The 25,849-nt window shown below is 39.6% G+C and overlaps 1 protein-coding gene across 11 annotated transcripts in view; it reads left to right on the forward strand.

Moving 5' to 3' along the window:
* Nucleotides 1–25,849, forward strand: part of robo1 (roundabout, axon guidance receptor, homolog 1 (Drosophila)) — a 331,113-nt gene that overhangs the window by 278,939 nt on the left and 26,325 nt on the right. For all 11 annotated transcript variants that reach the window (XM_017707190.2, XM_037546677.1, XM_037546676.1 and 8 more), the window contains 11 exons: nucleotides 292–416; nucleotides 1,385–1,556; nucleotides 3,501–3,706; nucleotides 7,528–7,609; nucleotides 7,843–8,011; nucleotides 8,857–9,023; nucleotides 9,972–10,093; nucleotides 12,236–12,470; nucleotides 14,674–14,795; nucleotides 17,131–17,302; nucleotides 19,551–19,754. In XM_017707190.2, the coding sequence (XP_017562679.1) occupies nucleotides 292–416; nucleotides 1,385–1,556; nucleotides 3,501–3,706; nucleotides 7,528–7,609; nucleotides 7,843–8,011; nucleotides 8,857–9,023; nucleotides 9,972–10,093; nucleotides 12,236–12,470; nucleotides 14,674–14,795; nucleotides 17,131–17,302; nucleotides 19,551–19,754 (1,776 nt within the window). The remainder of the gene's footprint in view (nucleotides 1–291; nucleotides 417–1,384; nucleotides 1,557–3,500; nucleotides 3,707–7,527; nucleotides 7,610–7,842; nucleotides 8,012–8,856; nucleotides 9,024–9,971; nucleotides 10,094–12,235; nucleotides 12,471–14,673; nucleotides 14,796–17,130; nucleotides 17,303–19,550; nucleotides 19,755–25,849) is intronic.

Genomic DNA, 25,849 nt, shown 5'->3' on the forward strand with positions numbered 1-25,849 from the left:
ATATAACTCTTGATTATAATATAAATTGCATTTTTTTACCATGTTATTATCACTGTTATGACTATATAATATGCCTTAGACAGTATTAGTCCTGGTAATTACAAAATTTAAGGACCTACATATCATAAAATGATTCTATACCAGTTCTAGACTTTTCCTGGGACTCTATGTCCAAGCCAAGACCACTTTACAAGACTATATAATAGCAGTGAAGGCTAATAGTTTCAGTGCATTGTACTCCAATTTTTACCAGCAATTAACATACATCCTCTTTTTTCCACACCCTCACAGTGCCTCCAGTGTTTGCAGTGCGGCCGAGGAATCAGGTAGTTGGCATGGGGCGCACTGTGACCTTTCAGTGCGAGGCTACTGGCAGCCCCCAACCAGCCATCTTCTGGCAGAGAGAGGGCAGTCAGGTAAGAGAGAACGTCTCCACAGCATAGATACATAGCAGTTTCCACAGCATAGATACATTTCTGTATCATGATCATGAGAGCGTGTTATCTGTTTTCCATTCATTAAGAAGCATGGTTGCCAAGTAAAACTGCTATAGATCTGTATTTTTCCCCCCTAACATCTTTATTTTCCAATGATTTATCATGGCTTGATAATAGGCTCAGCGCACCCCCCTATTGTGAAGCAGATTTATGGAGTTGACAGAGTTACAGCCCCAGCTGTGCTTATTAAACACACCTCCAGTGCACACAGAAACAGCCCTCAGAATCACACACTTTGCCTGAGAAGGCCAGACTGAGCCAATGTGCTCTGGGTTGAGGAGCTGATATTGAGGAGCTCTATCATCTTATCTAGAGAATGAGTCTAGCTGTTTGCCTCCTTTTGGCCTTTTATGCTTTTTCAGTAGTAAAGCTCAATTTTAGCGTTGGGTTTGGCGGATTTCTACAGCCTGAGGGTTCAGTCGAAAGCTTCGGTTTATAGTTTGGTGAAAATCAGCCAAGACACATTTAGTCTCTGAACTTTGGTTTGTTAGCTACTTTATCGACATAGCTAAAGGAATGATAGCATATATCTACCAGTATCTAACATACCTAAATCATCACATTCTTGTCTTAAGCTGCCTCAAACTGCATTGAAATTTTAAGTAATTTCAAATAGACTTGCATATGTGGGTTCTGGCACTATATGATATCCTGTTAGCTATAAAAATGGACAAAAATATAAGCAAAATTCAGGCTACATGATAGCAGCTACATCTGTTTTTAGTTATGCAATATATGCATAAACAGATTCTAATATGTCATATAGGATCAGAAATCACTAAAGTGCTTCATTTAACTTGGCAAGATTAGACATGCAGTTTGTGCAATGTTGACGGGTGATATATACACAGCCTCACTGTTGTTCCTCCTTTTTCTTCTCTGTGCAGAACCTGCTGTTTTCCTCTCAGCCGCCACAGCCCTCCAGCCGCTTCTCCGTCTCTCAGACGGGTGACTTGACCATCACAGGTGTGGAGCGGGGGGATGCCGGATATTACAGCTGCCAGGCCCTCAACATTGCGGGCAGTGTGATCACTAAAGCCCTGCTGGAGGTCACAGACAGTAAGAAACATGCACTTACATCTTACATACACACTGAGGTAGCGCCGGACTATATGACAAAAATGTAAAATCACCATATGTGAAAATTCTTACGTGCCATGATCATACTTAGTTTTCATGAAGTTTGTTAAGTTGGAACAGACACAATGCACCATCAAAACAGAAGTGCCATATTTATAAAATATGATACCGCTTTACTTTATGACACAGAGTATATAGACCTGATAATAGGCTCGGCACTTTTGTGTGTGGACTACTGACCGTTGGAACTGTACAGAATTGTTGGAAATCCCTTTTCAAATCCATGGGCATTCATATGGAGTTGGCCACTGCTTTGTGGCCCATGTGTGCCCATTCAGTCTAACCAATTAATGTTGAACAAATTAATAATGCGCACTTGTTGTTTTGAATGTGTGTGCATGCATGTTAAGAAGCTATGCTAGTGCATGCAACAATAAAGGCAGCATGATGCTAATTTATACAGTGATAGAAAACACAATAACACAAAGAAAGCTCCAGTTTCGCATGCTAATCTTTATAATACTTGCATTATGCTCTCATTATTATGATGTGATGTATTGTGATATCATATTGTCATATCGTCCACCCTTACATACAGGTGTACTCAGGACATCTAAGCTGCAGTGTGACTGAATAATGAGAGAGGAACAGCAAGAGAGAGAGTAATGATAGTTATTTGAGCATTTTAGAGCAGCACTCCTCCTCTCAGGCCTCCTTCTCTCACTGCTTGTACTGATCATAATTACAGGTCACTGACATGATGTTCAGTAATTACAACAGCAAGGCCAGAACTGTGGGTATGCGCCTGTATATGGGACATACTCATATGGTGGTTCACCTCAAAGAAAAAAAATCACTGGGCTCAACAGAAATGTGCCATAGAGGCACATTTCTGACCACCATCAGTAGAAACAAGGCTAATGCATTCAACAGGGCAGTGCACAGTAACGGAGACATAACCACTAATGCTAATAGCAATACTGTGCTACATTAAATACAGGCTGAGATTCCAGCTACTTGTTCAGGGTGCACATTCTGCAGTGTTTGCACAGTGGATTGAGGCAGGTTAAAGGTTGATTTGGTAGCACAGATTAAACCAATGGGCACCTCAGTGGTGGGTTTTTAAGTGTAAGGCTCCTGTAGTGTTTTTATAAAGTGAGTGTCTATATGTGAGAGAATGTGCTGTGCTGTGTTGTATATACATTTGAAAAGAGATTGACGTTGGAATTACAGTGGTATTAATTGTGTTTCTTTCATTTGGCACTGCTGAGCTACTGCTGCTGAGTGATTGGAAAATTGCTTCCAGTTGAAAAAATTGGCTTCCATTGCTGTCTCTGTCCCTGTCTCAGATACACACACATACTCTCTCAATCTTTCAAAGCATAATCAGTAGGTACTCATACCTCTCTCACCCTTTCACTGGGAATACAGTTTTTTCCTAGATTTTCTCTGTTAAATCTAGGTTGAAGGCTATGAATGATTTATTTTAAATCTCTCCTTCTCTCTCTCTCTCTCTCTCTCTCTCTCTCCTTTTACCTCTTTCCCTCTTTCTTCATCCTGCTTCTTCTTTCTCCTTCTCCCTGTCTGTCTCACTCTGTCTCCCTCCTTCACTCCCTTTCCTGTATTGCTCTTTTGCTCCCTCTTTCTCTCTCCTTCTCTCATTCTACATATATATTTATTTTACTATCCTTCTTTTCATCCTGCTTCCTCTTTCTTCCACTGTCTCTCTCTCTCTCTCTCTGTCTCTCTCTCTCTCTCTCTCTCTCTCTCATTGTCTCTGTTCCTTTCTTCCTCCTTCACTCCCTTTTCTGTATCTTTTTCTCACTCTCACTTCTTCTCCCTTTCTCTCTCTCCTTCTCTTCCTCTCTTTCTTTCTTTCTCTCGCTCTCCCTCTCTCTCGCTCTCCCTCTCTCTCGCTCTCAGTCATTTCAGACAGGCCCCCACCTGTGGTTCGTCAGGGTCCGACCAATCAGACAGTGGCTGTTGATGGGACAGTAGTTCTGGGTTGCCAGGCAACAGGCACCCCCATTCCCACCATCCTGTGGAGAAAGGACGGAGCGCTGGTGTCCACTCACGACTCTCGGCTCAAACAGCTGGACTCGGGAGCTCTACAGATACGTTATGCCAAGGTAGAGCATGGAGACATCCATTTATGGTTCATTTGTTTAAAACTGGCAGAGCAAAACAAAAAGTTAGGAGTAGATTTAAGCTTAGAAACATTTTATTACATAATCATATACAAGTTTGAACAGCCCTGGCCAAATTACGTTTTTTTACATTCTAAGTAAAAATAGAATAAACAGGATCCTACAGAAAACATAATTAAATATGCCATAGTTTTTGCAGAGTGCTGTTTTGCACAGTGCCATTATGCACAGCGCCATAACTTTTGCACAGGCGAACGTAACATATGCTCAATGTGTTAAATTCAGTTAATAAACATTGTGTCTTAAATTTGTTCTCTGTAGAGGAGCAAAAGCAAAAAAACACAGCATTTGACCAAGGGCACTTTACTGTAGGTCATGACTGTAGGTCCTTGCATACTTGTCAGGGGAAAAACAAAACAAATCTTGGATCTCCATTTTTTTTTCCATTTTACCAGAAATGAAAAATGCCAGCTGCTCTTTACAACATGTCAACTTTTCATGTTGAGGTGACTAATAGTATGGACATTCAAATTTATTTGGGAAAAAAAATCTGGTTCCATTAACTTCCTTTCAAAGTGAAGTTTTTCTCCTACAAAGTTACCTTTTCAGAGATATGAGGCTTGGTCCAAACAATAGCGCTATGTAAAATACATCTAGATGTTTACATTTATCATCACTGCTGTATTTTTGTGTCTCCATTTTTTTCTTGCATAATTTGAATATACTAGGTGCTGTTTAGACTCTGTTAGAATTTCATTACGAACCATCCAGTATAAAAGGTCTGAAATGATGTGGAATAAAATTATAATTGTGCAGGACACAGTATTATTACATGTGGGTATATATACACTCACTGGCCTCTTTATTAGGTACACTTGTTCAATTGTTTGTTAACATAAATAGCTGATCAGCCAATCACATGGCTACAACTCAGTACATTTAGGCATGTAGAGGTGGTCAAGACAACTTGCTGAAGTGCAGACCGAGCATCAGAAAGGGGGAAGAAAGGTGATTTAAGTGACTTTGAACGTGGTGTGGTTGTTGGTGCCAGACAGGCTGGTCTGAGTATTTCAGAAACTGCTGATCTACTGGGATTTTCACACACAACCATCTCTAGGGTTTACAGAGAACGGTCCGAAAAAGAGAAAATATCCAGTGAGCGGCAGTTGTGTGGACGAAAATGCCTTGTTGATGTGAGAGGTCAGAGGAGAATGGGCAGACTGGTTCAAAATGATAGAAAGGCAACAGTAGCTCAAATAACCAGCCAAAATCTCTGAGGAACGTTTCCAACACCTTGTTGAAAGTATGACATGAAGAATTAAAGCAGTTCTGAAGGCAAAAGGGGTCCAACCTTTTACTAGAACCTAATAAAGTGGCCGATGAGTGTATGTAACTTATGACTCCATGTCCTGACATTGTATAAAAACAAATCTGTGTGTGTGTGTGTGTGTGTGTGTGTGTGTGTGTGTGTGTGTGTGTGTGTGTGTGTGTGTGTGTGTGTGTGTGTGTGTATGTCTCATTATATGCTGTAGTAATTATTTAAACTGAAAGTCTGGTATTCAGTATCTGTCACTCAAACTTTCAAGTTTGATTGAACTGTAGTGGATGAAGACTAACACACACACTGTCACTCACTCATCAAGTTCATGAAGCGACTCACACACGTGGCGAGGGGGCAGAAGGTCTGGTGCCATTGTCATTTCACACAGATGGGTGTCTGCTCTTCCACAGTGTCTAGGTCAAAGGTCATTTCAACATAGGCTGTCAGAGTGTGTCTTTAAATCACTCAACCAGAGAGACAAAGAGAATCTGTTTAACCTCAAGCATTTCACTATTACATTTACTCAACAGGACACAGGACCTCAGCTAGAAATGGATGTAAAGCCTTTATCTACTATGACCATTTTCAGTGTATGTGACTGTGATCCCTCTGTAGATTTCACTGGAATGTTTTCTGTTCTGTCTGCTCTGTGGCTCCCCTGATGTGCCTGTCATCACTTTTAAAGAGGCTCTTGTAGGACATGGACAAAGTCTCTAATTAGCTAGAACAGAAATATTTTCCATTTGACAGGAAACTCTTTCCCCTTAATTTCCCCCTGGTGTGTGTGAGAGAGGTGTGTGTGATGACAGCAGAGGTACAACGAGGACAGTCAAGTGTAAGGAAAGGGTGTTGATGCGTGGAGAGTGAAAATGAGGAAGCAAGGCCTCAGTTACTGCTAGAAACTGAATTAGGATATGTCTGGTCATTTGCTTTATTCACAGACGTCTGGTGAAATGAGTGCTCTTAATGCAGAATCAAATACTATTGGTATCAAATACGTCTCTGACCTTCAGTCAATGTATGATTCTCTAGAAAATTATTCAGTGTATCGTGACTCCTCAGCACTCCTATCACTAGGCATTTGCATATAAAGCAGTGGCCAGACATGTCCTAATTCAGACACACACACACACACACACACACACACACATATATATATATATGTGTGTGTGTGTGTGTGTGTGTGTGTGTGTGTGTGTGTGTGTGTGTGTGTGTGTGTGTGTATTTTGAACAATCAAAACCAGTGAGTCGAGATACTTAAGTGCAAATGATTTCAAACAGGTGTACTGTCACATACAATTAAGCAATTAACATCCTATAAAAAATTATGGGGAGGCCTAGGTGGCCTTGATTTGGGATCAAAATGACATGAGGCTTCAATATTGGATGGCAGGAGCCCTAGGAACTAGAGAGGGATATTAAAGTAGGGTTGCAGTGCATAAATCCCTCATCACAAAGACAAGTGCACATTTGAGATTTCAGTGGTGCAAAAACCATCATCACTGGTCTACAGAGATGTGAGAAAAGTGATATGGTCAAACGAGTCAGCATATTCTGCACAAGTTGGCGAGTGCATGTGCACCATACACCAAGAGAAGAGTGCAGGTCTGAATGTTGATACACATACAGTGAGGGGAGAGGGAGAGTCAGGTAGCTTTGTTAGGCCATGAGGGGCTTGGTTCAGGTCCACTTGGCCTCTTAAACCAGGGTTACACTATATGACTTTCCCCAATTTCAGTCTAGTCTGCAAATTTTTGGGTCAGTCGCAGTTGACAGTTGGAGAGAGAATGGAATAGTTTGTGAGGGGCACAAGCTCAGATTTCTGGCCTGCCAACCATGTTTCTGACCAATCAGAGTTTATGAAACATTTGATTTTTGAGCATAATCTAGTACTGTATACTGATCTCTAGTACTGTATACTGATCTGTGACTTAATCTAAACTGACTCCTGCAACAGCCCATGAAAACTGAGAGTACAACAGATGAAAATACAGCAAGTAAACAAAGAAAAATGGAAAAGAGTGACTCCTGTGTGAAGTTAACAGATCTCAGCCCAGTTGAAAACCTAAGGGAGATTTTGGACCAATGTGTTATACAGTATTCTCCACCTCCATCATCAAAACACCAACAAAGGGAAAATATTTGGGAAGAGTGGTGTCTATTCTTCCAGTTCTAGAGACCAAAGTGTACTGAAGCTATTCTACTAGTAACATTTTACTACGAATGATGTTTTTTTTTTTTTTGTTTAGCATCCATATAGTCCAAATATATAGACTAAAATTCATTCGTTCCATTAAAAACATCATTACAAATCATAATTAACCATTCTGGTTGAGTTTTTCAATACATTAGATTGGTAGTACATAGTTATTCAACTGTGATTACATATTTACGCTTACAGGTCAATTATATAGTTACATAAAGAATTTCATTTGGATTCAGTAATCTTCAGATTCATAACAACTTTCTCTCTCTGTCACAGCTTGGAGACACAGGCATGTACACATGCATAGCATCCACCCCGAGTGGAGAGGCATCATGGAAGGCTTACCTGGAAGTGCAAGGTACTGACGCCTGCTGTGACTGCAGACATGGTGGGAATAGGAGATGTAGGCCTGAAGGGAAATGAGAGTGAAATTAAAGCTGAATGTCTCAGTAATTGCTTGTCCCTTTCCTTCATCTGTGTTTAACGTCATAAAGAGGGTGTGAATGAGTGAGAGAGGAAAGAGAAAGTTGAAGAGAGAGAACATTTTTTTTCTTTTTTTCTTTTTAAAAAAACTTCTCCATCTCGTCTCAGAGTTTGGTGTTGCAGTCCAGCCTGGCCGACCCACTGACCCCAACCTGATCCCCAGTGCCCCCTCCAAACCTGAGGTGACCGATGTCACACGCACCTCAGTGTCTCTCTCCTGGAAGCCTGACCTCAACACTGGAGCAACACCTACCTCTTACATCATTGAGGCCTTCAGGTATCTAATAATTAAGCAGTACACAGGACCTACACCCAGTGTCCACTTCTGCATTGTGTTTGAGATTTCTTATGGTCTGTCATTTTTAACCCATAGAAGTCTAAAGTTATTACTGTACCAAATAATTGCAGTCATGTAATTAATTACATTTAAATTTTATTCTGTTTTCAACAGATTCAAGGCCTTCATTTTTACTTTTTCTGTTTGTTTTGATGTCAAAAAAATAATAAATTTAAAAAAATAAAAATATGTAAAAACTCATAAGGGCATATTTTATATCTAAAGTGTCTAATAACCACATATGATCACAAGTTAATATGTGACGTCATGTGAATTATATGTAATCACATGTGAACGAAATGCCCCAAAATGTGACGTTTTTCAGCACATTTTTTATGTGATTACAATTTTTTTCTAGTGATCACACGCACATTTTTTCAACATGAGATTTAAAGTTTTTGTGATCACATGATTTACATGTGTGATAACCATGTGTGTTTATTCATATGATAAATTCATAGCTTTTATCTGGAAAGCAGTGTAAAGGACGGTTTTTCTTTCCACAAAACCACACAAAAGAGTAACTTTTCATCAAATTCAAGTCAGAATAAAATATCTCCTCTTCAACTTATAAACACAAATGTCACATCAACTGAAAGTTTAGAATTTCAGAAATTCTTGCTTGTTTCTTGCTTGTTCTAAGAATCAACCCTTAAGTCTCACAGTGAAATACGTCCTTTAATTTCCTGTATTATTCCAAGTTAAACTCTGTAGGAGATGGTGGTGTTTATGTTACTGCGCTGGTAGTGTTTGGTCAGTGTTAAGTGTGTGATGGTTTCCTGCAGTCATGCATCGGGCAGCAGCTGGCAGACGCTGGCAGAGCACGTGAGGACAGAAAGCTATGTGCTGAAGAGCCTGAAGCCCAGCGCTGTCTATCTGTTCCTAGTGAGAGCGGCTAATGCATATGGCCTGAGTGACCCCAGCCCCATCAGTGACGCTGTTAGAACACAGGGTGAGTTCACCCAGTCCAGGAAAGACAGAAAGCTATATATATGCAAATATGCAGTTGCTGACCACTTTTATTAGACACACACCTACCTTGTTGGAACACATTTTAGGTGGGCAGTTAGGGACTGCAAGGAAGGAAAGCTGTCTGCTGTTTGCCTTCAAATGTATGCAGTAAATTGGAGGCACTACACATTACAGGCTGTATAACATAACCTGCCATGTCACCACACCATATTCGGTTATACTTGATTTGATACCACTGTTACAAGTAATTTAAATGAATGAGTACAGTTTTACAGGCACTTCCCCAAAACAGACTACACAGTCTTTAATCAACAAATCAAAAAGTTTTGAATGCAACCAGCAGATGGTGCAGGTTTATACTTACATTCCCCATATCTTATCTTTTTCTGTGCGGTGGGGGTGGGGGCTGTAAGTTGTGCAGCAACAGATGGGTTACAGTCAATAAGTGCACACCTATAATGTGCACCTCTATTGTAGCAGTTTGTCAGAAATTGAAACAGTACAAAGTACCTAATAAACTCACAACTCAGAGTACAGTGCAGTAGCAAACTTTAGTGACAGTGGACTAAAATAATCTGTGTGTGTGTGTGTCTGTGTGTGTGTGTGTGTGTGTGTACAAGACAATAGCTGTTGTCAGAACAAAACCTTGTATCTCCAAAATGATATACAGGAGAAGGAAAAAACCTACTTTACTTTTAATGTAAGTCAATGGAACCAGAATTTTTTACAAGTAATTTTGGCTCATTTCTTTTGACCGTTTATCATGAAATTGACATACAATGTAAAGGGCAACAGGCTTTTTCAAAAACTCAAATATGAGGTTTTGTTCCAAGAACAGCGCAATACTTCCTTTTGCCCCTGAGAGTCTGCTTAATCAAATTATCTTTTATGTGGAAACAAATGGATCATTTAAAATGTGTGTACGCAGACATTCCTCCAACCAGTCAAGGAGTGGAACATGGTCAGATCCAGAGGGAGCTGGGGGATGTTGTTATCCACCTCCACAATCCCACCATCCTCTCCTCCTCCTCCATTCGAGTGCAGTGGACCGTAAGTACCCACACTTCCCTCTGTTCAGTCGCCCACTGACAGGAGTACTAACAGGGTGGGCCCCATAGCCTTTCTCAGGGTTTTTCTTAAAGGGAATTCCTCCAATTGTTCAAACATTCTGCATAATTCAGTGGTTGAGATGTAAATAAAGTCATTCAGAGTGGTTTGATGTGAAGTTGTTTTTTTGTAGAGAAACTTACTTTGGTGGTGATAGGAACCCAGGGTAACAATGTCTACAAATAAAACCACTTTATTTGCTATCCCAAATGACAAGTCAACCTTCGCATGTCTTCTGAGATTTGATATGTAACGATGTTAATGGTAAAATAGTGGTAAATCTGAAAAGTTTTCATTGGAAACTAGTGTCCTCTACAAGGCAAAATCCCTCACTGTCATGAATAGATTTTAAAAATACCTTTAAAATCCTCACAAAACTATCATAAAACAATAGCTCGGGCATCAGGCAGCATTTTCATAGTCATTTCATGTAATGACTTTCTGTGAGTTTTAGAAGCATTAAATATTTCAGACGTCTGGTTCCTATCATCACCATTCTGAAAATGTCTCTAGAATGGGAACATTTCACATCAAACCACTCTGAATTACTTTGATTAGATCTTAACACTTTGAATATAATTGATTATAATTGAACAGTCCTTATTTGCACTCATTTAGACTATGAAGAGGCCTCTTGCTACAAGCAGTTAATATGTTTCTAAAATGCTCAATGTGGCATCATGAAAGTTCACTCTTTTCAACACATAAATTCACAAGTAGTGTTTCATATCTGCATTTTGGACCCTTCTTACTTTTTGAGGGCTTAATGAGTTGCAGCTGAAACGACAGCAGTTTTATTGGTTCGGATCAAGAGAGCATTAAGCGCTTTACAAGCATGCACTGTTCTCTCTGCAGTGGAACCATATGGAGGTGATCCCACTCTTATGTTTACACAACAGCTCCAGGGCTACCGAATCATATAAAAAAGCTTAAAACAACATGGTAAATATGAGAATCACTGTTTTCTTGGTCTTTAAGTGTTATTGTTACAATTCACATCTTCATGCGTTTGTATATTTGAAGTGGTAAGTCCTTTGTGTTGCAAATGTTTTTCAAAGGTTTCCCCTTAAGGCAGCTGTTCTGATTTACTCAGTATTATGCATCACATGTTACAGTAATATGTGATACTCCTAAAACCACAAGATACCACAAAGCACCACAGTGGAAGTAGACAGTTCCTGTTTGGATACTTTATAGCTGACATGTGGTGTGGCTCTTTAGCTGAAGTCTGTTGATTTCCTGCAAGACCGACCTGACAGTGGGCAAGTGCTAGCTATGGCTAATGCTAAGCAGAAGCAGTGGGAGAGGAAGCCTTGGGCCATGCTCTTATGTTTTGCAGTTGGCCTGTAAATGGACAGAAGTTATAGCATCATTATAATTAACATTGACTGTTTACATGCACTTATTAAATCAGCTTACTCTGATTTCTTAAATCTTAAATCTAGAAATCCGACTAAGAAATCGGGTAAAGAGAGCTAGATTTTAGTTAAGTTGGATTTCTCAGTGCATGTATGCAGATTTCTTTCGAGTTCTCTGTCTGCACATGTGCGAAAGCAGACTGCAGAAATAAGAGAGCAGGATTTAACACAGCGCCCATGAGATGGCAACAAAACACTTTGAGTGATGCTGAAGCCAATTACGTGCTTGACGAAATGAAGGATATAAATATTCTTCATGTTCTAGATGGTATATGTTCACGTTTTCAGGTAAAGTGGTGCAATGTTTAAAAAAAAACAGCTTTACATAAAAAAGAGAGTTTTATGTTATGTTTACACCACATTCTGGGAGTTTATTGGCTTATTGCAAAGCAAAAATGCGATTACTGCCTGACTCATGTAGACATTGATCTTGTTACTGAAAAAATCAGATTTTCTACAGTTATTGGATTAGTAAATGCGAGTAAACACATTGAATGGTAAATAACGCCGTTTTATTACTGAACAAAACAAGTTATGACCAAGCCTAATTGTATGTGACTTTTACTTAGCATTTTCAGCATTTGGTCATGGTTCTTATAACTAGCTGGTCTAATGTAGCTACTGTTTTACTTACAGATCACTGCTCTATAATGTTCTCTGCCTCTAGGTGGAGCAGCAGTCGCAGTATATCCAGGGCTATAAAGTGATGTACCGAATGTCCTCTGAGACGGGTCAGACCCGGAGCGATTGGGCTGTATTTGAGGTGCAGTCACCAGGAGAGCACACAGCACTGATCACACAGCTCCGCAAGGGCACCACCTATGACTTCAAAGTGCGGCCCTTTTTCAACGAGTTCCAGGGCACGGACAGCGATATCAAAGTGGGCAAAACGTTAGAAGAAGGTGAGGGGTAACCATCTGTCTAACAGCATTATTGTCTATCTATCCCTACTTTTATTTGTCCACATTTCTCTCTCATTCTTTCTCTTTTTTTGAGATGCAAGAGTTTGCTGTAAACTGCCAAATGTATCATTCTCTCTTCAGCCCATACAGTTCAGATATGCAAAAACAAACTGCATTTACCTTTATCATGCTATCATCCTCCCACCTACAGAAGTTTAGCTTTGCACATTCTCAGTGAAGTTATACTGGGTGTTTGAAACAATCTTGTTTTGGGGCACCAAGCAAGGCAGCCAACTAGAACAGAGCTCATTTACATATATCAGTCTTAAAAACACAGCAACAAAAGCATCTGGTTTAATTCTAAGAGATAAAGAGAGGTTGGTAATGGTCAACCACACAAATGTCATCAGAGGACCTCTGGGACAAAAAGAAAAATATAGGATATGGGCTCTTTAACACTTACCACCACCTTCTGCCATGCACATAAGCATTAAGTTACACCGGATTCCTTTCATGTGTGCTTCTGTATGTATATTTGTCTGAGCAATTCAGACATACAGCAAATTGTGGTCTTTCAGCCAGAGGGCAGACTGAGCTGTAGCAGTTTGAAATAGCTCTCTGAAAGCCAAACAGCTGATGGGAACCCTAATGTAACGAATGTAACGCTCACACAAATGCCGTACTAATTGTTCATCGGGTGTGGCTGTCTGTGGCTCTACAAATCCACAAGGACTTGGTTTACTCCCTGAGTTCACTTGGAGTGTGTGTTTGTGTGTGTTTGTGTGTGTTTGCGTTTGTGTGTGTGTGAAAGAGAGAGAGAGAGAGAGAGAGAGAGAGAGATAGAAAGCAGGAAATAACTGAAAAAAGACCAAGAGTAAAGAATTAGAAAACAGCTGGGTTTACTCTTAGGCATTTAATTGCTCATAAGGGGGTGGTGTTTTTCTGGATTTAAGCTCAGTCATACATTCACACTGTAAGTGAGTGGCTGAATTACTTGAGTGGTGCTGTGAGTCATTTCTGTTTGAAACAGTGATGGTTTATGCATGTGTACTCATGCTTTACTGCTTTCTAAGTTGTGTATTGCACTGTATGTATCATACAAACACATGCACACAATGCTAATGCACACAATATATCGCTGCTGTCAAAACAAAACCTTGTATCTCCAAAATGGAAACTTTACAGCAGAAGGAAAAAAACTACTTTATTTTTAATGTAAGTCAATGGAACCAGACTTATTTCCAAGTCATTTTGGGTCATTTCTTTTAGTCCATTCATCATGAAATTTACATACAGTGTAAAGGGTAACAGATTTTTTCAAATTATTTCAAAAACTGGAAAACGTCAAAAATGGAGATACAAGGTTTAGATACGACAACAGCGGTATATTCACTGCTCACATTTTTGAGGATAAATAATGTAAACTTTACAGATTTTCAATATTTATAATGTACTGGTATATATTTCCACAGTCTTATGTTTGAACAGCCCTTGTCAAATTACATTTTGCTGATTTTATAAGTTAACACATCCTCCAAGGGGAACATAGTGTGTCACTTTCTGTGCACAATTACATGAATGTGTGTGTGTGTGTGTACATATTTTATGATGTTTTAATGTTTTTTTTAATATTTTCAATTAGCAAATAAACAGTAATTGTATTAAAATGTGCATTTAATGTACATTTATTCCATTAGATACAGTACAAAAAAAACAGACACAAATATAGTTTCTTGCTATCATCAGCACTCATGAATCTCTCAACCTACTTCTTTTCAAAGACCCAAACGAAGTGCCCTCACTTGTGTAGGTTCTGCTAGGGCCTTCTTAAAGTGATAAACTCAGCAAGAGAATAAACTGCAAAAACAAAAAAACATCAGAAAGCATCCAAATATTAGACATTCAAATAAAATCCTCATTCATACCATTAAGTAACAGAGATAAAAGTTCACAAATCCAAAAGGCCTCCTTCTGTGAACCCTTTGTCTCACTTATAACACTCATTCTACTACACTTTTTTCAACAAAACATGTAATGTGACCAGGGTGCCCAAACTTTATATATTTCTATAATACATGTTTTATACAAATGTATGTTGACTCTGCTTAGTAACTTGTACTTAATGAATAAAACCAATTCTGATACAAACACACTTAAACCTATTTGTTTGCTAGTGTTTAAGAGTCCTTCTGTGTTTTCTCAGCCCCCAGTGCAGCCCCCAGGGGAGTGACCATAACAGAGAGTGGAGACAACGGCACAGCCATCCTGCTATCCTGGCAGGCTCCTCCAGAGGACGAGCAGAACGGACTGGTCCAGGAGTACAGGGTGAGGACAGAGAGAGGGAGAGAGAGAGAGTGATGAGGATGACAAAATACTGACAGTCACTTAGTCACTCTGTCTTACTCAGCGTTGTCTGAAGGCCAAAGAGAGACTGAGAAAGTGGAGCAGAGGAGGAAAGTCTCTGGAGAAAATCACTGTAGAATGCTACCACCTAGTGGGCAATATGGAGACATTTTGCAATATTAATGGTCTCTGTATTGACAATTCATTTAAAACAACAGCAAACTGTTGCAGGATCTTGGAATGTGGCATATATAGAATGCATTCTGTGCAATAATTTACTGAATTCATGATTTAAATAAGCCATTTTTTTCTTCATTTTTTTCTTCATTTTTTTCTTCATTTTGTCTCCATGTAGGCCAGTTATGCTACTCTATATTTCCTATCAGTGTCTGCTGTCCTTAATATATAATTATAAATAATAGCTTAATTTCTTAAATTTGTGCCTCATTCCTTGTCCTTTTATGCCCTCTATACCCATTCCGTGCTTCATGCAGCTCACTCTGCCTTCTGAGCCTATGTGATGTTCTGTTCAGGTCTTTTTAATGGGATCCCAGTCTGCTGTCGTTTAAAATGTGGATTAGAGTTGGGAGGGAGATGAGAGGAAAAAGAATGTTTAAAGTGAAGTCGCTGTTAATTTTCCAGGTAAATGTTTTTCTGGTGATGGAAGGGGTGGTTGTGAGTAATTTCATGCTTGTTTAATCTGGCAAGATTCTTTTCATAATCGCTTCCCCTGTTCACTCTCAGCGCTTCTTACCCCACCGCACCTCAAAAAACAGCAGAGGATTCTGGATCAGCTCTTAGCCCCGTGTTATACTCTGTCTCCGGGAGCCAGTGGGGACGGATGAAGCTTGTTAAAGTTTCCATGAAAATTATAATCCGGCCAAAACATGGTCAGACTGTGAATCTATGGATTGCTTTTCATTGAGCTCACATGTTTTTTTTTCTTACCCTCTGGACTGGGTTAGCCAGAGCAGTATCACTTTCAACCCAGCGTTAGAGCTCAGGCTGTAATTTCATTATAGTAACTCTTGCTGATCCAGGCTATAGTTTTTACATGGTTATGTAGGGCGCGCTCAGTGGGTAGCGGTAGTCTGTTATGGCTCCAGAGCAAAGGAAGCAGTTCAGGGTTGACTGCACACACATAAACTCAATTTCTTGTGAGGAAAAAGCAAAAGGTTTCTTAGAGTTTCCATTGAACTGGATTTGAGGTGGCTGAATCAGTTTAGGTGAATGCTATTAGAGCTTCTGCGTTATGAACTTCATAATACTATCAAAAATGACATGATAGAGTTTGTCTCAAGGGCACAGATCGTATTTCATCTGAGGAAAACCCTCAATATTGCATTCTAAGATGCTGAATAGTAGGGCTGCACAGTTTGGACATAAAATATGATGTTCAGTAAGGATGTTGGATATGAATATGAGAAGTAAATTATTGTTGAAGTAGTAAGCCTCTGAATGTATGTGCTGCTAGATTTTTAGTTAAACTGTTGTTAATTTAAGATTTAAACTTAAACTATCATTTAAAGCAGGCATGTAAAACTGCCTTGGCAGTGCTCTGAAGTCTGCAGTGTTTTGGCCTGCAAGGACTTGAGCCTGACATATGGTTTAATGCAGTAGCTACAAAATTACAAAAGTACCACTCACTACTGTGCAAACCAAAAATAATAAACTAATAACTACTCATAGCTACCTACTTCATAACTATAAGCACATCTTTGTTGAGGCTAAAAACAGTTAGCACTTATTGAACATCTATTTATTCTAAAGGCTACAAAAGGTATAACAGGTAGGTATGTCATGCAGGCTAGTAGTTCAGGACTGAGTGTTTTTTGAGCTGTGCACATGTAAGTTATGCTCATAGAGGGGAGCGGATTTGAAGCCCAGTGCAGGGAAGCAGTTGTTGGGCCTCTAATGCTATGTTCCCACTAATCTAATATTAATTGATGTAATTTAATACATTATATCATCAAAGCCATTAAGCATGTGTTTATTGCAGAAACTCATATCACAATAACAAAAAAAAAAACTTATATAGCTGGTGGTATTGTGTCTAACATTAAAATATCAATGGGGTGTAAAATGCATCATTACATTGTTTTGGAATACGGTCTCTGATTGGAACAACATTCAGGAAAGTATGTGATCATTTTAGGCCAAAATAAAATTCTTAGGCTGTGTTTCAGGTGTAAAATCCAAATTCAGTTATTTTATTGTTAGTTTTCTAATGAATTATCATCATCGTACTTGTTTTCAGCCCAGTGTTCACATCACTGCGAAAGGCTCATCTTAACTCTTTGTCTTCCTGAATACTCAGATCTGGTGTTTGGGGAACGAAAGCCGCTACCACATCAATCGCACAGTGGACGGCTCCACATTCTCAGTGGTCATCTCAGGCCTGGTTCCAGGGGTCCGCTACAGTGTGGAGGTAGCGGCCAGTACCGGAGCTGGACCTGGCGTGAAGAGTGACATCACCTACTTCCAGCTGGGTGAGTCAAAATGTTCACCCCATCAAACTCTGTTCAATACTACCAGCTGACAAGAGTGCAACACAGAGTGCTCAAATGTCTTACAAGCATCTACATCCGATATTGTCAAAATCCTTTTAAATATAATGTTTTTCATTGTGATACAGGGCATTTTAACTGACTTTAGCATAAAGCGAGCCACATTATCTCTTTTATGACATGAAGTGTATTCAAAATTACAGTAATAAATCAGAAAACCTCTTGGCACTTTCAAATAATCGTAAAGGAAGAGTTCACTGAAAAATTAAACAATTTTCCTCTTAAACGAAATTTAGTTGGTCAGCCAAGACATGTTTGGTGGCTGAAGTTTGCTTCTTTAGACATAGACTTTCATTGCTTGTTAGCTGCATTACTCTCCTATCTCCAGAGAAGCAAACTTCAGACACTGAACATGTCTTGGCTGATTAATTACATTGCAGGCAATAGGAAAATTGTGTCAGTTTCAGTTCAATTTGAAGCTCTTATAAGAAATGTATTGGTCCATGATTATTGAAGATTTATATAAACAAATTCCACCTTTGCTAAAGGGAGAGTCATAAGCCTTGACTTGTTCCCTCCAAAGCTCTTGGTGTCTGTGGTTAAAGGAGTAATTGGAATAATTAGATCATCGCCAGTGTTGGCACAGTGCCACATGAGGTTGAATGGCAGGAGAGCTCATAAATTTAATCTGCTTCAATTCAGAGTAAAATTAATTCTAATTTAATGGAGGTTTAAGTCTTGATTACTGTCAATCTGTTGGCAACAAAAGAGCATTATTTTAATGTTTGAAGGCAGCAGATGAAGGGCACGCTCTTTGACAGTGCAGCACATCAGCAACTGTGAGCTGCGCACTCAGGCACACACCTGCTTGCGTTAGGAGATGAGAGATTGGCTTTATTGCTGTGTGCTTTGATCTGTCTGGCAGAATTAGGAGAGAAAAGCAATGTTGCAATGTCTCTCACCCATCACATGCAAAAAATTGAAGATTTATGACTGAAACTCAGCCTCATTATCTGTAATGGGTGTGTAAAGAAGGTGAACTGAAACACTTATAGCAGTGAGTTAGTCTCATCAGTGTTGTACAGGAGGAGGTGATGCGAAACTGCACTACACTGAGGCTTCTCATAGTGTGGTAGGAGAACAGTTGACCCTTTTGGGCAGGAGTTATCCACTCTTGCTTTAAGTCTTGCTTTAAATCTTCAGGTGTTTCTATCTATCCTTCTACGGTGAGAAGACAATTCAACGCTATGAGTCTGAAAGGATGTGTAGCTGTTAAAGAGCTGTCACATCACCAGAAATGTGCACTAGAGCACTGGAATCGGACATCAGAGACTGATGTATTAATGAGTCTAAATTTGTATTTAGGATTACCTGCAGTAACAAGTACAACCAGTTTCTAAGGCCGTTGGAGGTGTGGAAAAATATCCATGCAGATGTCTTTGAAAATTGGAAGCTGTAATAAAAGCAAAGGGTGAACACTGAATACTGAAATATTTGACATTATAATTAGCTGTTGAGACTTCAGTGGGTTTTTCTGTTGAATATGTCTTTACACTCTTTTTTTGGTGGATTGAAGTGGTGGAGTGTTTTTTTTTTGTTTTTTTTTGAGGTGGGCTGAAGAGAAGTGAAGCCTATGGAAACCTGTTTGCCTACAGCTCCAAAACAGGATAAAAGTGCCTGCAACATGAAACAAAACAAGATAGCAAGGTGGAAAAAAGGAAAATAGCAGACAAAGCCAATCAGTGGAAAAGAATAATATTTGGGGGGCTGGGAGGGGCGTTGGAGGGAGGTGTACCACAATCTCTCTAAAGTAGGGAACGGATGAGGGAGACAGAAAGAATAGGCAGATGAAGTAGCCGCTTTGTTGTCTGTGCTGTTTTGCCAGATACGCTTTTTCTTTTTTAATCTAGCACACTTTTCTCTTTCAAAGAAAGAAATATGCACTGTTTTCTGTGATCTGTTCACTGGCGTTCCAATTTCGATTCATACTGAATTGGTTTGATTTCCTTCAATAATCAAAGTGCCACCTCATTAAAGAAGAAACTGCAGTTTTTGTTTTCTCATTTTGTCATACAATGAGTTTAGAATGATTGCAATTAATGATATCTTTGAAATATGAATGCATTGTTCGGTCCATTCATTGTATGAATATCACAAATGACAAACCCGTCTTCTGCTTGTCGTTTTTTTCTCTCTGTTTCTCCATTTCTCCTCGGTTTCTCTGGCTCAGACTCCTCAGGGCGGATGACGCAAACAGTAGCGGACCCAGAGAACACCCTGTCTCAGCAGATTTCAGATGTGGTCCGGCAGCCGGCCTTCATCGCGGGCATTGGCGCGGCCTGCTGGATAATCCTCATGGTCTTCAGTATCTGGCTGTACCGCCACCGCAAAAAGAGGAGTGGCCTGAGCACCAGCTACGCTGGCATTCGCAAAGGTACAGCAGCTAGCTTAGCCAAGTTTAAAGGACAAGTCCAGCCATGTTTTTTTTTTCTTTCAAGTATCACCAGGTATTTCAGACACCCATGGCAATTGTTATATGAATTCTTTTATATTGAATGTCAGCTTCATGCCAGAAATTATTCTTGTATTTTCTGTTTTTTTTATAACATAGTTTATATGTTTTATGTACCAAACACTGTCATCATTTATTTTTAAATCAATGATCATTTTCCAACCTCACTTTATCTCTCAGAATTCAACAGGCTGTTTTTGGAACAGTGCCAGTAATGAGTGATGTATCAGTGCTGTCAGAACAACTCAACTCTATTTTTTTGTTTTTTTTCAGTTTTTGACATAATTTGAAAATTGAAAATTTGAAAATAATTTGAAATAATTTTAAAAAAGGCAGGAAAATTCAGTTCTCCATGATTTGGGCTTTTTATCATGGGAATGTTAAAGAAGCACTTTTGCTTTATTTAACCCTCTGACACTCCAAAGGCTTGGACCCACTTTTAAATTCCTCACACTCTACATACACTATATTTTTAAAAAATATTTACTCATCCATCCAAATCATTGAATTCAAGTATTCCAATCCTTTCCATGGCCATGTGTTTAAAACCCAGTATCTAGGCCTGCAGACAGCTTCTACATAAACATTTGTGAAAGAATGGGTCGCTCTTAGGAGCTTAGACAATTCCAGCATGGTACAGTGATAGGATGCCACCTGTACAGTCGTGAAAATTCCTCGCTTCTAAATATTCCACAGTCAACTGTCAGTGGTATTATAACAAAGTGGAAGTGATTGTGAACGACAGTAATTCAGCCACGAAGTGGTCGGCCACGTAAAATGATAGAGCAAGGTTCGCGGATGCTGAGGCCCATAGTGTGCAGAGGTCACCAACTTTCTGCAGAGTCAATCTCTACAGGCCTCCAAACTTCATGTGCCCTTCAGATTAGCTCAAGAACAGCGTAGAGCTTCATGGAATGGGTTTCCATGACCGAGCAGCTGCATCCAAGCCTTACATCACCAAGCACAATGTGAATGCAGTGGTGTAAAGCGCCACCACTGGTCTCTAGAGCAGTTCTCTGGCATGATGAATCATGCTTCTCCGTCTGGCAAGTCTGGGTTTGACAGTTACCAGGAGAACGGTACTTGTCTGACTACATTGTGCCAAGAGTAAAGTGGTGGAGGGGGATTGTGGTGTGATGTTGTTTTTCAGGAGTTGGGCTCGGCCCCTTAGTTCCAGTGAAAGGAACACTTAATGCTTCAGACCAAGAGATTTTGGACAATTTCCTGCTCCCAACTTTGTGGGAACAGTTTGGGGACGGCCCCTTCCTGTTCCAACATGACTGTGTACCAGTGAACAAAGCAAGGACCATAAAGACATGGATGAGCGAGTTTAGTGTGAAAGAATTTGACTGGCCTGCACAGAGTCCTGACCTCAACTCAATAGAACATCTTTGGGATGAGACTGCGAACCTGCGAACCTGACTGCGAAACTGTGAACCTTGTCCAACATCAGTGTCTGACCTCACAAATGCGCTTCTGGAAGAATGGTCAAATATTCCCATAAACTCCTAAACCTTGTGGAAAGCCTTCCCAGAAGAGCTGAAGCTGTTATAGCTGCAAAGGGTGGGCTGACATCATATTAAACCCTATGGATTAAGAATGGGATGTCACTCAAGTTCATATGTGTGTGAAGGCAGACGAGCGAATACTTTTGGCAATATAGTGTAGCTTATTTTTCATAGTAGTTACTCAGTAATTAATAAAAATTAAGATGCAAGATTAACTATTAAAAAATAAGTGATTTAAAGTAGTGTTTTATATGCAAAGCTACAATTGTCAGAGTAGTGCCTTTGCTAAATTCAATCATTGTACAAAAGACCTTCACTTAACATGAAAAAGCTTTGGCTTTTCCTTGATGCCTGAATTAAAAACAAAACAAAACCAAAAAAACACTCGCCTTTAAGGGGTTGTTTCATTCCTTGTTTTCATCTGATCTGTCAAGGTCATGTTTGAAGTGCTCTCACCAGAGAACAGTTTGTGCAGAAGTGCTACATCTTTTTTTTCTAATTCAGACTCTTTTTTTTCTTCTCTTCTTTCATTCGCAAAGACTTTAAGCAGAAATTTCAGGAAGATCTTTCCGCTGGCTCCAGCATCTCCACCACAACAGACACGGCTCTATGATGATGTCTCTTCTCCACTCGCGGGTTTAATGCATGTCTTCAGGCTATGCGGCTGCCAGCGCTTCTCTCCCAGCCCAGTAATCTATCCTGGACATCATTAATTCATTAAATCCAACGCTGTTTATAAGCCTTTGATTTGTCGCTGTTATTTTAGACTAGTGAGATTTGCAGGGAGGAAAAAGAAAAGCAGGAAGGACTGAAAGCTGCAGCTTCCTGTCGTCCGTACCCTTGCCTTTTAAAAGTCTTTTTTCAGTCATGAGAGCTGAAGGTTCAAATCACACACTCAGAATCTGATGAAGGCTCTTTCATATCTCTCGCTTTCGCTCAAGAGTTCATGCAGATGGGAGATTGCACAATGGCTTTTTTTTCTGATGTTGGCAGTGGGCTGCAGGCACATCCTTCTCAAGGACATTCAGCTAATGGAATGCTTATTGGCAGGCTGGAAGCGGTGCTTAAAAAGAGACGGGAGTCCAGCTATTCATTTGCATTCGTATTCACACACTCTGAAGGTTGAGGTGCGCTCAGCTTTAGAACATGAATGCTGTGAAACTGAAGGCATTCAGCTATTGAAGTTCAGCACAGAATTCAAAGGAGCTCTGATTTACTTCAGAAAACAGGTTTTATCTTTTTTGAAAATGTTCAGAATTGACATTTTCATTTTGAATCTGTTTAGACTGTAGCAACATCTCAGGTTTGGTCTGTTATGAGATGATGAACTGCAATTTGACAGTGTTTATTAGATGGGAATAAAACACCAGCATGATGACATAAGACTTCAGAGGATGTAAGCATTAGACGTTGTAGACACTTCATGATATCAATGACTAAAATGATCATGATTTTGGAGATCATCATGGTTCTGTTAAAGCTGCACTATGTAAGACTTTTTTTTAATTAAATGAAGTAGCATTACCGAGTCAGGGGGGAAAACACACTGAAATATAGTGTTTGGGTGCTGCTGCGAGGTGTCGGGTCAGATTTCGTTTTTGGACCACAGCATACATCTTTACGTATTAACGTCACACATGCCCAGACGCAAAAGAAGGTCAGGTTTGATCTTTAGATCTCAAAGGCAAAATCCACTTTATACTTTATACTCACATTCTTGGAAGACATGTCCTTCACCAAATTTTGACTGAGTTCTCTATGAATTCTCTTTCAACGTGCTCACAAACACCAGATTCATCCACTCAGGAAGACCTTCAAATCTGAAGCAGTATGATTATCATTGGATTTTATACCACCTTATACAACAGTTCCAGTGGAACAGTCTAATTGAGAAGCATTTTGCCCATGACTGTTATGCTATAAAAAACAGTTTGTCATTTCAACCTTACAGAAATTCCTAAAAGCAATTAAAGTATTTTTGTTCAACTCATATAAATACTTTTGAACTTCTGAAATTTTTTTTATTTAGTTGAATGAAACTAGTACAATTTCACAACAACAGTAGTTATTTTTAGTTAAACCAGCAAACCATTTTATTACATTTACAGTGCGGCCGTTACTGCGTTTCTACTAGCACATCACATCTGAAAACAGACAATTGAGACAAGAGAACTTAAGCTGACATCTGACCTGCAGCCTGTTTGGTCAGATTCTGAAGAAGAGTATCACAGCACTAGGTCAAATTCCAAACTTGTCGTTGGTCATAAGTAGTCTTTTCATTTGGTAGCTGTGATGGCTTAAAAACTAAACAAACTGGAATTAGCCAGAAACTGACAGAATACAATTCAGCAAACACAATGGGCTGTGAAATGCTCTACAGACTGACTGCAACAAAATGACATACAGGTTAATCTTGTAAGCACTGAAAATGATAAGCTGAACCTGATATTGCAACCGTTTTATGGCTCCATCTGCAACATAAGAGAGTGCTACTTTTTTGGCAGAATGAATTGCAAATATTAAAGCACATTTGATGCAATGTTCAGGGCTTTTGCTTTACTTTTTCCTTATTTTGCAGAACTGTTGCACAAAATGCAACTGAACACTTGAGGTCACACCTACGACCAAATGACAGCTGTGACGTTATTTGCAACAGCACATGAGAGCAAATAATATATCAATGCCCCCTGTAGAACATTCAATGGCTAACAGCAATATGCTGTAGTTTTTCCACTGTGCCCACAGGCAAGTTTGATCTTGCACTTGAGAGTTCAGGGTACACATCCCAGGACAGTGCGTTGGTGTTGCTTCCCCTGAACTCTGAAAAGTCTCTTATGACACGACGGCAAATATGTTGGCCTTCCCACTCCTTCTGCACTTAAGAAAGCCAAAATGCCAAGAGCGGCCCGCTTTGAACTGGTGAACTGGGAAAGCCTTGTGTGTGAATAAATGAAGAAAGGGACAATTGTACCCACATAAAACAGGAACGCACTGGCTGGGTGGAGTGGAGAAAAAGACAGAGGTGTGATTTTTTTCTAGACACACATATGGTCATGCGAATGTGTGCATGGTTTTGTGTGCACAAACATACACAAATCATTTAAGCAATATCCCCCTCATAACTCCCCAACCTGTCTTTGCAAGGCTGACAGTCACCGAGTTGCTGTGTTGATTTATTTATCGTCCGTCGCATTTGCATTTTCATGTGCTGAGGGGCGCATGCCAAGCGTCCATCTCTATTTACTTCCGAACAGATAAACACACATGATAACAGCCTCAAAAGTGGCCGGATCTATTACGCTGATCATTTCATATGCCGGGACCTCTGAGCACTGCCAAACACCAGCATACAAAAACGGAAAAGTGAGAGGTGACATTTAAAGGGAAGCGCTCTGGCTGCTGCTTTAGAATGTAGACTATATGAGAAGGTGAAGACAGTGCTAATAGTACGGCTGCGCTTCGGCCTGACACTTTGTTGTAGTGCCGCCAAAAACAGCCTGAGTGGCTAAGCATGCGAGAGGTTTCTTCTTCCTTTTGATATTTTAATTGCCTGTTTGTGGTGTATTCAGAGTCTAAATCGCTCACAGCGATGCTGCGGAATGTCTTATGCTTTGTCAGTCTGTTTATGGGATTCTTTGATCAAATTGAAGAAATATGTGAGGGGATTATCATGGTAGAGAAGGATGCAGAGTGAATATATTCCAAAGCCATTTGAATGCAGTTTCTTTTTCGGTTTTGTGTTCATGAAATACGTCGTTGTTTGCAGCGTAACATCTTTAGGGTGTATTTTACTTCGGTCCTCTAAGCACTTGAGGAGCTCATTCCCCTAGTGCTTCTGCTTTTATTTTGCCATATCAAATGTGATTTCCTCGCTCCATTAAACAAAATGATAGTCCTAAAGTTACATTACACAGAGGAAGAAGTTGTATATTCTCTTATGATGCTAAATGAGCCTTGAGAACTTACAGGTGTTTTCATGATATGTCGGCAACCATAAATGTATTTCTAACCCTTTAAGACATAAGTGTACCTATATGTTTGTGTTTTTGTGAGATTTTTTTGTTAAATTTGAAAGAAGTAGCATTACTGAATCAGGAAAAATAAGAAAAAACATGCTGAAATATGATCCATGCACTGCTGTGAGTCACCCTATAATGCCTGAAATAGGAATCAGGTTGGATTTCACAGGGGTTTTTGGGACCACATCATATATTTTTACATATTAACATTGCACTCATGAGCTCAAAAAGGAGGTCCAGCTTAATGTTTAGGTCTCAAATGTAAAATCAGCGTTATACTGATGAAGATATGATGACAATAGTAGATTCACTTTAATCCACAGAAGACTTTGACTGACTTCTCTTTAAACACTCATTCAACACACTCACAATCATCAAATTCATCTGCTCGGGAAATGGGTTCCAAACACAACTGACATAACAAAATGTTCTTCCATGTGTTGCATGCAATTACACATTTCTATCAGAGAGGTCTCCACATCCCCAAAAC

The sequence above is a fragment of the Pygocentrus nattereri genome, chromosome 17 (genome assembly GCF_015220715.1).
Source record: "Pygocentrus nattereri isolate fPygNat1 chromosome 17, fPygNat1.pri, whole genome shotgun sequence".
Lineage (NCBI taxonomy): Eukaryota > Metazoa > Chordata > Actinopteri > Characiformes > Serrasalmidae > Pygocentrus > Pygocentrus nattereri.